At 44.3% G+C, this 14,118-nt stretch overlaps 1 protein-coding gene across 2 annotated transcripts in view; it reads left to right on the forward strand.

Annotated features, from left to right (window-relative positions):
- Positions 1 to 14,118, forward strand: part of SLC25A17 (solute carrier family 25 member 17) — a 111,757-nt gene that overhangs the window by 47,250 nt on the left and 50,389 nt on the right. For both annotated transcript variants that reach the window (XM_075833514.1, XM_075833513.1), the window contains exon 3: positions 6,665 to 6,731. In XM_075833514.1, coding sequence (XP_075689629.1) covers positions 6,665 to 6,731 — 67 coding nt within the window. The remainder of the gene's footprint in view (positions 1 to 6,664; positions 6,732 to 14,118) is intronic.

Below are 14,118 nucleotides of genomic sequence, written 5' to 3' on the forward strand. Positions count from 1 at the left end.
GTGGTGTTATCCCTCGCTTCCCGTATGGGCATAAAACCCACTTGGTCAGTATGTATCACTGGATATGCCAGAATCTTTGCAAAAAGTTTCAGATCTACAGCCAATAGAGAAATAGGACGATAACTCTGGCATAGGGATGGGTCCTTCCCTTCCTTGGGTATAACCGTGATGTGTGCCCTCAGCGTATTCCCGGGAATGGAGCCCCCCTCGGTGAGCGAATTAAAGGCCCGGATAAAATGAGGTGTGAGCACATCTGAATAAGTCTTATAGTACGGCAGAGACAGGCCATCCGGGGCCTTCCCCGTGGGCGAGTCTTTCAGTGCCCACGACAACTCCTCTGGAGAGATGGGGGCCTCTAAGGCCACAAGATCGTCCAGTGGGATGGATTTCATCCCAGAGGATCGAAGATACTCCTCGATCCTCTCCAGCTGGCTACCGCCGTCCTGTGAGGAGGGTGCCTTTGGGAGGTTATAAAGTGAGTGGTAATAGGCACGGAAGGTCTCTGAAATGTCATGTGGGAGTTGCAGACGTTTATTATGTGTGTCTAGGATGTGCGGAACGTATGTACACGAGCGGGTTTTCCGGAGGGCCCGGGCCAAGGTCCTACTGGGTTTATTACTGAATTCATAAAAATGTCTTCTACATTTAACTAGGGTAGCCTTCGCCTTGGCAAGACAGAGTGACCGCACCTGCTCCCTCAATTTCCCCAATTCTCCCCCTAATAACCGGTCCTGTGATACCTTATGGGACTGTTCCATTCTATGTATGCGTGACAGTAGGTCTCTGAGATGGGCTGTCCGCTCCTTCTTGAGTTTGGCTCCCATTCGTATAAGGGAACCGCGCACCACACATATATGCGCCTCCCATATACAGAACGGGTCCATCCCCGGTGTGGTGTTTTTATCAAAGTATTCCACCAGGTCTCCGCGTACATCAGAGACCACTGTCGCATCCTGCAGGAGCGACTCGTTCAGTCGCCACTGCCAGGAGTGAGGATGGGCCATTGGATGAGCTAATGTGAGGGTAATAAGGGCATGGTCGGATATCGTTATGTCAGCTATTGAGGATGATGTGAGGCTGGGGAGATGTGCATGACGCAGGAAAAAGTAATCCAACCTGGAGTAGGAATTGTGTGGTGCCGAGTAGTACGTGTAGTCCTTGACTGAAGGATGCATAACCCGCCACGCGTCAACAAGTTGATGTTCATGCAGCAATCGACGTATACGACGATGCGCTGCCCTAGGTAGGGAGGAGTGCCCTCGTGATGTGTCTAAGACGGGGTCTAGGGTGACATTTAAATCCCCCCCCCATGACTAAGGTACCTTCCAGAAAGCCATCCAGAGCCCTCAAAACTCTGTCCAGGTAGGCCACCTGCCCGGAGTTAGGGGGAAAATATGAGGCCAGTGTGTACAGTGCATTATCCAACTTACCCTTTACGAAAAGGTACCGTCCCGCTTCATCTGCGCAGGTAGCCACGTGTTCCCAGTGAAGGGAACGGGAAACCAGGATGGAGACTCACTTGGTCTTGGAGTCAGGGGACGCACTATGATACCCATCGGGGTAGTTGGCGTCTGTAAGCTTCGGAATGCCGTCTGCCCGGAAGTGAGTTTCCTGCAGAAAGGCCACATGCGCTTTTCTTTTCCACAGGAGACGGAGAATGGAGGACCTCTTTTCTGGAACATTCAAACCCTGTGCATTTAGGGAGACAACGGTAATGTCAGACATGGTAACGGAGTTGTCAGGGAAGGACAGAGGGGAAGGGGAGGGGAAAGAGAAGACGAAAAAGAGAAAGAAGAAAAAGAACGAATGTATTCAGAGCAAGCTCTCTAAAGTCGGAGTACAATACCTCTCCACTACTCAACGCGAGCTGTGTTGCCCGCAGAAAGCCTTGAAACACGACACAGCTACACAGAACCCTAAAAGGGAACGAGGAAAGACCGGAGTGTGGTAACAGCGTGTCAACAATTAAAGTGTCAACTAGAAAATTCAATTAACTAAAGTGCTTTGAAGCACCGGACTCACCCTATTAACAGTTAACATTCCCAGTATCCACCTTCCCCTACGTAATGACACAGATTAGGCAGGTGAGACAATTGGTGCAATTGAACTATTTAAAACATCCCCCAACAGGTGTAGACCTGCCCACCCCCCGGACCCACAGCAGCTCAACTTGCTATATGGCAGTTCCAGCAATGCGTTCCTGACAATCCTTCAGGAACCCTATGGGAAAAAGAGAGAAGGAAAAGGCGAAGAGCAGCACCGGAAAATGTCCACATAAACGGCGTCAGTGAACATTCAATCCCTCCGCGGCGAGCGTCGTCCAGGAGGGTGGAGGTCAACGGGCCCTGACCCTCGGTCTCTTCGTGGAGGTCGACGTTCCAAGATTCGGAGGTCGGGTGGCTCTGCTCCAGGTCGGATCGGCTGACGGGACCCATAATCCGGATACGGGCCTCCTCTGGGAGCGAATGGTGTCGGCGGTTCGGTCCAGTCTGGTAACCGCACTGGTGAGGTCTCCAAGAACCGGAATGCTTCCTCCAAATCGTCAGGGGAGCGGACTGCAAATGACATTCCCTGCTTGCGGAGGATGATGTGGAAAGGGTGTCCACACCTGTATGTTGCGCCTGCTGCCTTTGTTGCCTCCAGTAATGGGCGGACAATTCTGCGCATGGAAAGTGTCAATCTGGATACATCTGGCAGGACGGTGATGTCGGTACCATTGTAAGGGACAGCCCCCTTTTCCCAGGCTCTTCGGGCAATCTCCTCTTTCTGCTTGTAGAAATGCACTCTACATATAACATCTCTGGGTCGGTTGCCGTCTCCATTCCTGGGACCTGCCAGTCTGTGAACTCTGTCCATCTCTATGGGCATATCCCGTGGACGCTCCAGGAGCTTGTTGAAAATGTGGGTCACAGCATCGTAAAGTCCATCGGGGGGTACAGACTCGGACAAGCCCCTCAGTTTCAAGTTGTTACGCCGCCCCCTGTTCTCGACATCATCCAAGTGTAGGGAGAGGTCTCGGAGTTGGGTAGCCAAGGACTGGGAAAGGACCGATATGTCCAGGGAGTCGACGGAGTGCTGGCGCTCTAAAGTGTCTACTCTCACAGCCAGGGCACGTACCTCTTGTGTGACCTCACCGATGGCCCTGTCGTGTTTCTCCTCTAGTCGTGCGAGGCGGAGGTTCAAGTCAGTTTTAGTGGGCAATACCTTGACCATCTCCCAAAGTTCTGCCAGGGTCCGTTCCATGGAGAGCGGGGGGCCCGAGGACAGGCCTGCGTGGTGAATCCCCTGTGTGCACTGGCGGGGTGGGGGAGGGGGTCTCCCGGAAAATGACCGGCAGCCCCTGGCTCTGCTGGCTGTCTGGCACGGTTGACGGCCTCTGGGCCGGTGGTGGTAGTGGCGCCTCGAGTATCCTGCCTGTCGGTGCCGTGTTGGGGGCACCGTGTTCGGTAACATGCTGGTGAGGAACATGAAGAAGGGGGATTGCCTCTGTCTGGGCCGGTGGAGGTGGCCCTGTGCTTCCTGCCCCACACTGACCTCTGTCTGCCGGCTGCATCTCTCCTCCAGGGCCTCTAGTGCAGGCGTCGTGCTGTTGCTGGCCGGAGGGGGAGGAAGGCGGGGTGTGTCCCCGCGGCGACGGGGAAGGCTGGCTGCGGCCTACTGGAGGGGACGAGGAGGACTGCTGTGGGGTGCCTTCTTGCGCGGACCGGAGGAACCGGCCGATGGTCGGAGTGCTCGATGTGTCCGTGAAGTGCCGACGGTGTTTCCCCCTTGTAATGCTGGTTCAGGCGGCTGGTGAGTAAGCCCTATCGGGCGATATTCGGCGGGGTGAGTCCGGAGCTGCGGTCGCACGCGTCCTCACACCGCCATGCCTAAGCCACGCCCCCTGGTGTAGTTTGTTATTGATTTTTTTGGGGGGCGGGAAAAATAATATTATAGTTTTATAGTTTGGGTCGTTACGAACGCGGCGCTACCAAATATGTGTACCTAGTTAGTGTAATGTATTCTAACTGTCATTGTGACGTGACAGTCACACTGACAGGAAGCCTCGGAGGACCGGCCGGAGGCTTCTTCTCCGAGGCTCCCATACATGGCAACCCGGAGGTCATTGTCTGGCCTCCGATTGGCACAACAAGCATCGGCAGCCCCACAATCACTTCGTGGGGGCTGCCGATGTTCTTCACACCACTTAAATGCGGCGAACGCAATCTATCGCCGCATTTATGGGGTTAATTGCCGAAATCAGCAGCGATGGTCCACTGACCGGCAAGACTGGAGTGTCAGCTGTCGGGGACAGCTGACCTGCCAGGTTCCCGGACACTGTCCGTTAAGACAGTGTGCGCCGGGAACTACTCCGCAACTGTACGTCCTGATGCGGGAAGCAAGCCCTCTGCAGGACGTACAGTTGCGGCGCAGTGCGTGAAGAGTTAATGACACATATCAGATTTGAAAAATGGGTGTCTTAAGGCTCAAACTAAGCTGTGTCATTAAGGGGTTATGGGTTTCACATTTAAGACTGATCTTATGGACCCGTCTGATTTTAGGACAGGGAAGATATGGCTTATCCAGCCCTTTTCAGCTGGTTCGGCCAGAGATCTCTTTTCCAGAGATTGGGATAATTCCAGCACCATATCCAAGGAATTCTTGGTGGTGAATTTTGGGGTGGGCATTTGGAAGGGATAACATCAAGGTAGTCATGTTTTGTTATGTTTGTTATCCATTGGTCCATGGAGAATTTTTCCCATATTTTGGTACAAACGGAGGTATGAGAGATTGTTTGTGTTCCTGCCTTATTGGGATTTCTTGGAGGATCTAGGTCTGGAAGGATTTGCTTTGGCTTGGTTTAATAGTCCGGTGAAGGACCTCTTGGGCTGTTCTGGATTACCACGGGCCTGTCCTTGGGACTTGAATGAACGGCCCTCTGAACTAAAAGGCTTTTTAGTGAGTATGGGTCTCTTCAGTTAAGCAAATAATTTGCGTGCCCTGTATCTGGCCTTCACCTCATCCATAGATTCAGGATCAAAAAAATTACAGTTTCCTTGGTTAGGAAATTCATGAGATTTAGGCGAGAGTTCCGCCATTTTCGCAGAGGTCAGCCATTTGGCTCTACTCACATTAGAGATGTGATTGAAGGTCTGATCTTTTAACAATACAGCCGTACTAGCTGCCTTCAGTAATGCCATATTGGAGAATAATAGAGCCTTAACGTTTAAAGGTGTAGAGAGCTCCCCCTCTTGCTCCGCTTTAGTTAACATAACGAGCAAAGGACCCGCGCAGTCGACTGCACTATTGGTTCCGTCATTAAAACGGAAACCTGACGGAATCGTGACAAACGGAAACCATTAGCAATGTTTCCGTCACCATTGATATTAATGGTGACGGAAACGGAAGCTGTGGTTTCAGTTTGACTTTCCGTTGCGGGGTTCACCCGACGGAAACCTCAGACGGAACCCTGGGACGGAAAGCCAATGTTGATGTGAACAGGCCCTAATACTGACAGGCAATAATGCTTTGAAATAATAAGTATTCCAAAGCATTATGTATGCAAGCGAACAATCCCAGCTTCAAATGGTACCAATAAAAATTAAACCTCATCCCACAAAAAAGCAAGATGTACAAAAGACTATTTGGAATGTGGCGACACAAAAATGATTTTTCTTGCGAATTTCGGTTTTATCAATTATTTTCTCCCGGTTTAAACTGTGTCTGCATCTTCAGGACGCAGATACAATTGAATTCAATGGTAGAGCAGGGGACCTTGGTTAGGCGAGTACGTTTATTACTATTTTTATCAGGCGCTATTGGGGGCAGCTGTGGTTGCATTATACAGCGTGGGGTCAGCTGTGGTTGCATTATACTGCGTGGGGGCAGCTATGGGGTCTTTATACTGTGTGAGGGAAGCTATAGGGGCATTATACTATAAAGGCAGCTATACTGTAGTGGCAGCTATGGGGGCATATTATACTGTGGGGCAGCTATGGGGTATTATACTGTGTGGAGGGCAACTATAAGGGCATTGTACTGTGTGGAGGCAGTTATAGGGGCATTATAATATTTTGATGCAGCTATGGGGAATTAAACTGTGTGAGAGCAGTGTCAGGGGCTATATTATATACAGTAGTATACAACAGACTCAGAATAAATATTCAATGGCATAGCATGCAAATAGGGGGTGTGACATGTAAAAAGGGGTGTGGTCTAAATAATCGTAAACGAGGTTACATGTTCAATTAAGCGTGATTTTTATTTAGGTCATAATTGCCCAGCCCTAGGTATATGGGTGCCCGTACATGCAGCGGTCATACTGCCATAGTGTGCTATACGGTAAAACCGTACGCAAATTAAAACCATGGCAGCAGGCCCAAAACCTACATGCTGAGTGGCCTATTATTTGGCTTCACGTACAATGCAGAGCATGAGTGAATGGTCAAAGCCCAAATTGAACTATGCTAACTGCAGCCTGTAGACTCATTCAATCCTTATTAAAATATCTTGAACATTGGCAGAACAGGACAGAAAATAAGTTATGCCATTCAATTGAATGTAATTTAATATTTTATTACAAATTCACAAGATGTAAGGATAATGGTAGAAACAAAGTAACATTTTATTGCTTCATACAATTTGTCATCTTCTAATTCACTTATTTATATATTTTTTATCTTAGTGGATGAAAAGAGGAAGTCTCGTAGTACTCCAGCTGTGTTAATGGAAATTATTAAAGAAGAGGGACTGTGAGTACACTATACATTTTAGGCTATGTTTACACTAGCGTCATGTCGTCTGTTTAGAAAGGAGCCATGGCATCTATGTCAGATCTGTTTTCAAACGGACACTGGAGAATTTGTATTGGGTCTGTCATAGATCCCGTATTTTTGACAAACAAAAACTTTTAACTTTGAACAATTAACTGTTTGGGCTGTACATTGAATAAACCATTTTTCTGTTTGTATATGCCCTTTTGCATCACTCAATCTTATTTTCCCAGTCAGCAATAGGACTATCTTTTTTTCTCTTTCCTACTCCATGTATCCTGACAGAAAAAGTACTGTAAAAATATTTTGTAACTGCTTTGTAAAATAAATTAAGTTGCACCTATAAAAACTGGTATAATATAGCATCCAATAAGATTCCAGCTGTCTAATTTATAGCACAGATAGAGTATGAAGGAAGGTAATTGTTTGGTTGATACGATGGGCAGCTCCTCCATTTTTGAAACATAGCCGCTTAACGACCAGGCCCATTTTGGCCTTAACCCGTTCGTGACCGCCCATAGGTGTTTTTACGGCGTTCACTACTGAGCTTTATTCGGATGCAGTAGAGTGGATTTAGAGGGATTGAACTTCCATCTCTCACTCCACCGGCACACCCGCGATGCGATCTATGGCAGCAGGGAGCCTAACAACCCCCAGGTCTGTCTCTAGTTAATTCTTGTTAGGTCATGCCAGAGGCATGACCTAACAGATGCCTGCCGGTTTTACACTGACAGGCATAATACACTGCAATACAGAAGTATTGCAGTGTATTATAAAAGCGATCAAATTATCGCATAGTAATGTCCCCAAGTGTGGCTAAAAAGAAAAAGAAAAACACACTTTTTCCCCTTGAAAAATGCTTTTATAATAAAAAAAACAAAGAAAAAGTAAAAAATTACAAATACTTAGTGTCGCCGCTAGTTAAGCTATTACGTTATTTAACCCGCACGGCGAACACGTTATTTAACCCGCACGGCGAACACCATAGAAAATAAAATACAATGCCAGAATTGCTGTTTTCTGTTCATATTGCCTTCAAATTTTTTTTACATAAAGTGATCAATAAGTCGCATTTACTCCAAAATGGTACCAATAAAAACTTCAAGTTGTCCTGCAAAAAAAGCCCTCATACAGCTGCATCGGCAGAAAATAAAAACGTTTTGGCTCTGGGTAAAAGTAGTAAAACACAAGAAAACTATATAAATTTGGTATCGTCGCAATTGTAACGACCCGCTGTATAAAGTAATGTTATTTATACCACGCGGTAAACCGCGTCAATTTAGGATGCAAAAAAGAATTTTTTTTTAGGCAACATGTTGATGACATTATTTGCAACCTCCCTCTTTTTGGACGGATACGTGTATACGGATGGAATATGGGTGCAATACGGAGCGTATTTACGGACACCCTTCTGTAGATACGGATAAAATAAGGATGCCTACAGATCCGTATTTACGGACAGTATTTTGGGATAGATGGAAATACTGTTGTGTGCATGAGGCCTTAGACTGGGCTGCCGTGAAAAGGCAACCACCTAGCATTAGGCCCCTAAGTGAACGCCGTGGAAAGGCGTATTTGTGTTTACTAAGGGGTTCATTCTTCAGGTTATTACGGTCGTGTAGATACCTAATATGTGCAGACTTTTTGTATTTATGTAATGGATCGCCAAAATAATGCCTTATAGTTCGTTTTTAATCCCATAAACGGATAACTTTAGTTAAAACTTTATTTTTTGCTTATAATGTATAAACATAATTCTGTATGCGAATGCATTACACTGTGTCACTATGACACAGGCTGTTGTTAGGGAAGCACATAGTATGCCCTTACAGTAGGCATACTAAGCAGACAGCGCTGGAGTTCTTTTTAGGAGCCCAGGACTGTCTGCTGATGGTTCCCTCAGTCTTCGTTCACGTCATCGGTTTCCACGTCACGGACCGTGGCAATTAAAGGGTTAAACAGCTAGGGTCGGAATTCTTTCCGATCCCATGTGTACTCATAAGTACAGGAGCTGTTAGCAATGGCTTCTGCTTTGAGAATGAGTGATCCCAGGAGCGCTCATATGCCTTTTCTACAGCGACGCCAAAATTGAATCGCTGTAAAATGAGGACCTGCACCACCTGCCCTCAAAAGACGGTGGGCGGTCGTTAAGGAGTTAAATTGACTTTTATTACAATTTATTTTTTTTACTTGTAGATAACAGCAGTGGTTTTTATTTTGAAAAACTATCATTTTTGAGCAAGTTATGAGCAATTTTAGATTTATGCTAAATAGTTTCTTAATAGACAACTGGGCGTGTTTTTACTTTTTACCAACTGGGCGTTGTACAGAGAAGTGTATGACGCTGACCAATCAGTGACCACTCAGCGTCATACACTCCTCATTGTTCCAGCCCAGCTTCTTTCACTGCACAACCACACTAACAATGGGCTGGAACAATGAGGAGTGCATGACGCTGAATGGTCACTGATTGGTCAGCGCCATACACTCCTCTGTTCAACGCCCAGTTGGTAAAAAGTAAAAACACGCCCAGTTGTCTATTAAGAAACTAATTAGCATAAATCTAAAATTGCTCATAACTTGCTAAAAAATAATCGTTTTTCAAAATAAAAACCACTGTTCTCTACATTACAGTGCCGATCAGATTATGTAGGAGATAGGGCACTTATAATGTGGTGACAGAGCCTCTTTAAGGACCAAGCTTTCCTTTTCATTTTTTTATCGGCGCATTCCATGAGCCATAACATTCTTATTTTTTCATCGAAATGGGAAAATTTATTTTTGAAGGATGAGTTGTATTTTTCAATGGCACCATTTTGGTGTAAATATAATTTTTTGATTAATAACTTGTATTACATTTTTTGGGGTGGGGAATAGAAAAAAACCAGCAATTCCGACAATATTTTAGCGTTACAGCTGTTCACCGTGCGGCATAAATAATGATCTAACATTATTCTATGGGTCAGTACAATTACGGCGAAACCAAATATGTATAGGGGTTAGCTTAGGTTTTGCTACTTTTTCACAAATAAACACTTTTAAAAGATATTTCTTTTTGGAGCCCATCATTTTTTTATGTTTCGTACGCGGCCTTGTTTTTTAAAGGGATCATGTGTCTTTTTTTTACTACCATTTTGGGGCACATTGAACTTATTGATTAACTTAAATATCTTATTTTATTTTAATGGGGACGGAATAAAAACAGTTTTTTGTGTCAACTTTATTATTTGGGTCGTTACAATAGCAGCGATACCATATATATTCGCTTTTTGTTGTGTGTTTTGTTTTTTTTACACCTTCACAAAATAAAACTTTTATGGAAACCATTTTTTTTAAAATAAAGTTTTACTTCAATTGGTACATTTTTTTTAGTCTCAACAGGTGACTTCCCAAACGATCCATTTACATCTTTAACCTCTTCCTTAATGTCTGTTTTGGCCTTATGGACCAGGACATTTTTTTTCAAATCTGACATGTCACTTTAAGTGATAATAACTTTGGAATGCTTTTTTTTCCAAGCGATTCTAAGATTTTCTCGTGACACACTGTAATTTAAGTTAGTGCTAAAATTTAGTTGATACATTCAGGGTTTATTTATTTAGAGAAAATTTTCAAAAATTAGCATTTTTATAAATTTAAATGTATCTGCTTGTAAAACAGAGAGTAATACCTCACAAAATAGTTAATATTTCACATATCCCATATGTCTACTTTATGTTGGCATTGCTTTCTGAACATCCTTTTATTTTTATAGTACGTTACAAGGCTTAGAACTTCAGCAGCAATTTCTTAAATTTTCAAGAAAATAACAAAAGGCTATTTTTTCAGGGACGAGTTCAGTTCTGAAGTGGCTTTGAGGGCCCTATATATTAGAAACCCCCTATAAATAATCCCATTTTAAAAACTGCACCCCACAAAGTATTCAAAACAGCATTTTGAAAGTTACTTAATTCTTTAGGCGTTTCACAGGAATTAGAGCAAAGGGGAGGTGAAATGTAAAAATGTAATTTCTTTTGTAGAAAATCAATTTTAATAAAAAAAAAATCTGTAACGCAGAAGGTTTTACCTGGAAAACGCAACTCAATATTTATTTCCCAGATTCTGGAGTTTTTAGAAATATCCCACATGTGGCCCTAGTGTGGTAATGGACTGAAGCACCGGCCTCAGGAGCAAAGGAGCACCTAGTGGATTTTTGGGCGTCGATTTTATTAGAATATATTTTAGGCACCATGTCAGGTTTGAAGAGGTCTTGTGGTGCCAAAACTGTGGCAACACCCCCAAAAAGACACCATTTGCCAAACTACACCCCTCAAGAAATCTATCAAGGGGTATAGTGAGCATTTTGACTCTACATGTTTTTTGATAATTTTATTAAAATTGGGCCGTGGGAATGAAAATCTAAATTTTTTCCCAATAAAACGTAGGCCTTTTACATTTTTACAAAGCATAAAGGAGAAAACCCAACATTTGTAAAGCAATTTCCGATTACGGCAATACCCCATATGTGGCAATAAACTGCAGTTTGGACATGTGGCTGGGTTCAGATGGGAAGGAGTGCTATTTGACTTTTGGAGCTCCAGTTTTGCTGGAATAGTTTGCGGCCCCATGTCGCATTTGCAAAGCCCCTGAGGGACCAAAACAGTGGAAACCCCCCAAAAGTAACCCCAGCGAGCTACTCTGTTTTCTTCTTCAAGGTCGGGAAGCACACGGGTCAGCTGAAACACAGAGCGGTGGAACAAGATGTAGGGGACCCCGTTCTAGAGATAGGTGTGGGACCCGCATCTATCTGACATTTATGACATATCCTGTGGATATGTCATAAATGTCCCTGATAGTAAAACCCCTTTAAGGCATTTTGACCCCATTAGAAAGTAATGCGCAGCGGATGATGCAAAGTGAAAATTGCAAACTGGGCACAATATGTTGTGCCCAGTTTGTGCCACTGAAGACAAATATCTTATAAACTGTTCAGCAGGTTCTCCCGTGTATGGCGCTGTATATGTAGACGCAAACTGCAGTTTGGACATACTGTAGGGTTCAGAAGGGAGGGAGCTCCATTTGGCTTTTGGAGCGCAGATTTTGCTTGGTAGTCCTGTTCGTGGGTTTTTGCTGGTATTTCCGCTTATAATGTGGGGGCATATGTAAGCTGGGCAGAGTACATCTGTGCATAATAAGGTGGTATAATAATAAGGTAAATAAATAATAATCCACAGATATGTGTCCAGTGTTGCGCTGATAAATGATGCCCAATCTTACCCGCTTTTGGTACACACTCTGCATATTTTGCGTCGCCAAATTTTGAGAGCGATAACTTTTTTTAAAAAATTTCTCCAACTGAGCCGTATTGGGGCTTATTTGTTGCCAGACAATCCGTAATTTTCATTGGTACCATTTTGGGGTACATGCGATTTTTATTTTATTTTATTATCCGTTTTTGTTCAATTTATTGGCAAGCAAGGTGACCAAAAACCAGAAATTCTGACAATGTTTGTTGTTGTTTTTTTTTTTTTTACAGTGTTCACCTTGGGCTATAAATGATACTTTTATTCTATGGGTCGATGCGATTATGGCGATACCATATGTAATAAAAAAAAATTATGTTTCGCCGAGTTTGCACAATAAAATCACTTTTTTTTAAAATAATTGTTTTTTTGTCACCATAGTCTGAGAGCCATAACTTTTTTATTATTTAGTTAAAAAAGCTGTGTAAGAGTTTGTTTTGTGCATGACAGGTTATAGTTGTTATTGGTACTATTTTGGGTTACATATGACTTTTTTGATCACTTTTTATTCTATGGTTTGGGAGGAGTGGTGACCAAAAAATAGCAATTCTGGAAAAATAACACAGTTTTATAGTTTGAGTCATTACGAATGCAGTGATACCAAATATGTGTATTATTTTCTTTTACTTTTATAAAAAAAATGTAACTTTTTTTTTGTCCTACTTGAAGGCCTTCACCTCTGATCCCTATTCTAATGCAGTGCACTACATGGGTAATGCAATGCACTACGTGGGTAATGCAATTTAATAGAATAAATATCAGAGGTGCAGGCCTTCAAGTCCCGTAGTGGGACAAAAAAAAATTGTATAAAAATAAGAGTTATACACTGACAGCAAGCCTATTAGGCTCTGCCTCCGGGCTGGGCCTAATGGGCTTCCGTACATGGCAGACTAGAAGCCATTGTCAGGCCTCCGGTTGCCATAGCAACTATCATCACCCCGCGATCGTGTCGTGGGGATGCCAATTGTCTACAAGCCATTAAGATGCCAGGATCGCTTTTGATCGTGGCATCTAAGGGGTTAATGGCATGGATCGGAGCCGTTATAACAGGGTGTCAGCTGTAACATACAGCTGACACCCGTGGCTGATGGCGCATGTTCTGCTTCTGAGCCCGTGCCGTTTTCTTTTTGCGACTGGAAGCCTTTTAGGCCCTGGCTCCGGGTAGGGCCTAACTGGCTTCCGTACTTGGCAGACAGGAGGCAATAGTTAGATCTCCGGTTGCCAAAGCAGCAATCGGTACCCCCATGATCGCGTCGCGGGTGTGCCGATCGGCTAGTAACCCCATAGATGCAGCGCTCACTTTTTAATTTGCCGGATCAGAGGCTGGCTCCAGTACAGTCCTTGCATCAGGATGCCAGCTGTAATATACAGTGGACACCGGCTGATGATTGCGCAGGCTCAGTTACATTGAGTTGCGCGAAATGATTGCCTGCGGCGACGTAACTGTACGTTGGATGTACAAATGTGGCTTCCCCGAGGAAGCCACATTTGTTGCAATACGCGTGGGGCATTTAGTCTCCTCTTCCCCTCTCTGGCTATCACGTAATTATGCTGTTTTCAGCAGATGATTTGATGCAATATTTTCTCTGGATTCATGCTTGAATATTAGAAACGCATGTTTAGGGGTATTGGTGGGAGTGTGGGGTCTTGTTTGTTGGCTCCCCCTCCCCCCAATGATTTTGTAGAGCATGTTTATGCTTTTTTAAGTGTTTTTAATCATTCATGAGGTGCATTTACTTTGAATAAAAAATATATTTTTGTGGTATACATAGTGATTCCATTGTATTTTTTTGCCTTGTATACATACCCATTTGTGTTTCGTGTTGCATACTGTGGTTTACAGGGTATGTGGCAATATTTATGCAGTGCCCGCCAGAGATAGAAACATGTACGTTGGATGTCGTTAAGGGGTTAATGCGTCGGTAAACTTAGTGTACCAAATTATTATTGCCTGTCAGTATAAAACTGACAGGCAACCTATTAGGCCATGTCTCCGGCATGGCCTAATAGGATACAGTCATGTTAGGCCCCCGACGGCCATGGAAACCCATCTGCAGGCACAGTTTCTGTGCTGGCGTGGCCTG

Source organism: Rhinoderma darwinii, chromosome 7 (assembly GCF_050947455.1).
Source record: "Rhinoderma darwinii isolate aRhiDar2 chromosome 7, aRhiDar2.hap1, whole genome shotgun sequence".
Classification (NCBI taxonomy): Eukaryota; Metazoa; Chordata; class Amphibia; order Anura; family Rhinodermatidae; genus Rhinoderma; species Rhinoderma darwinii.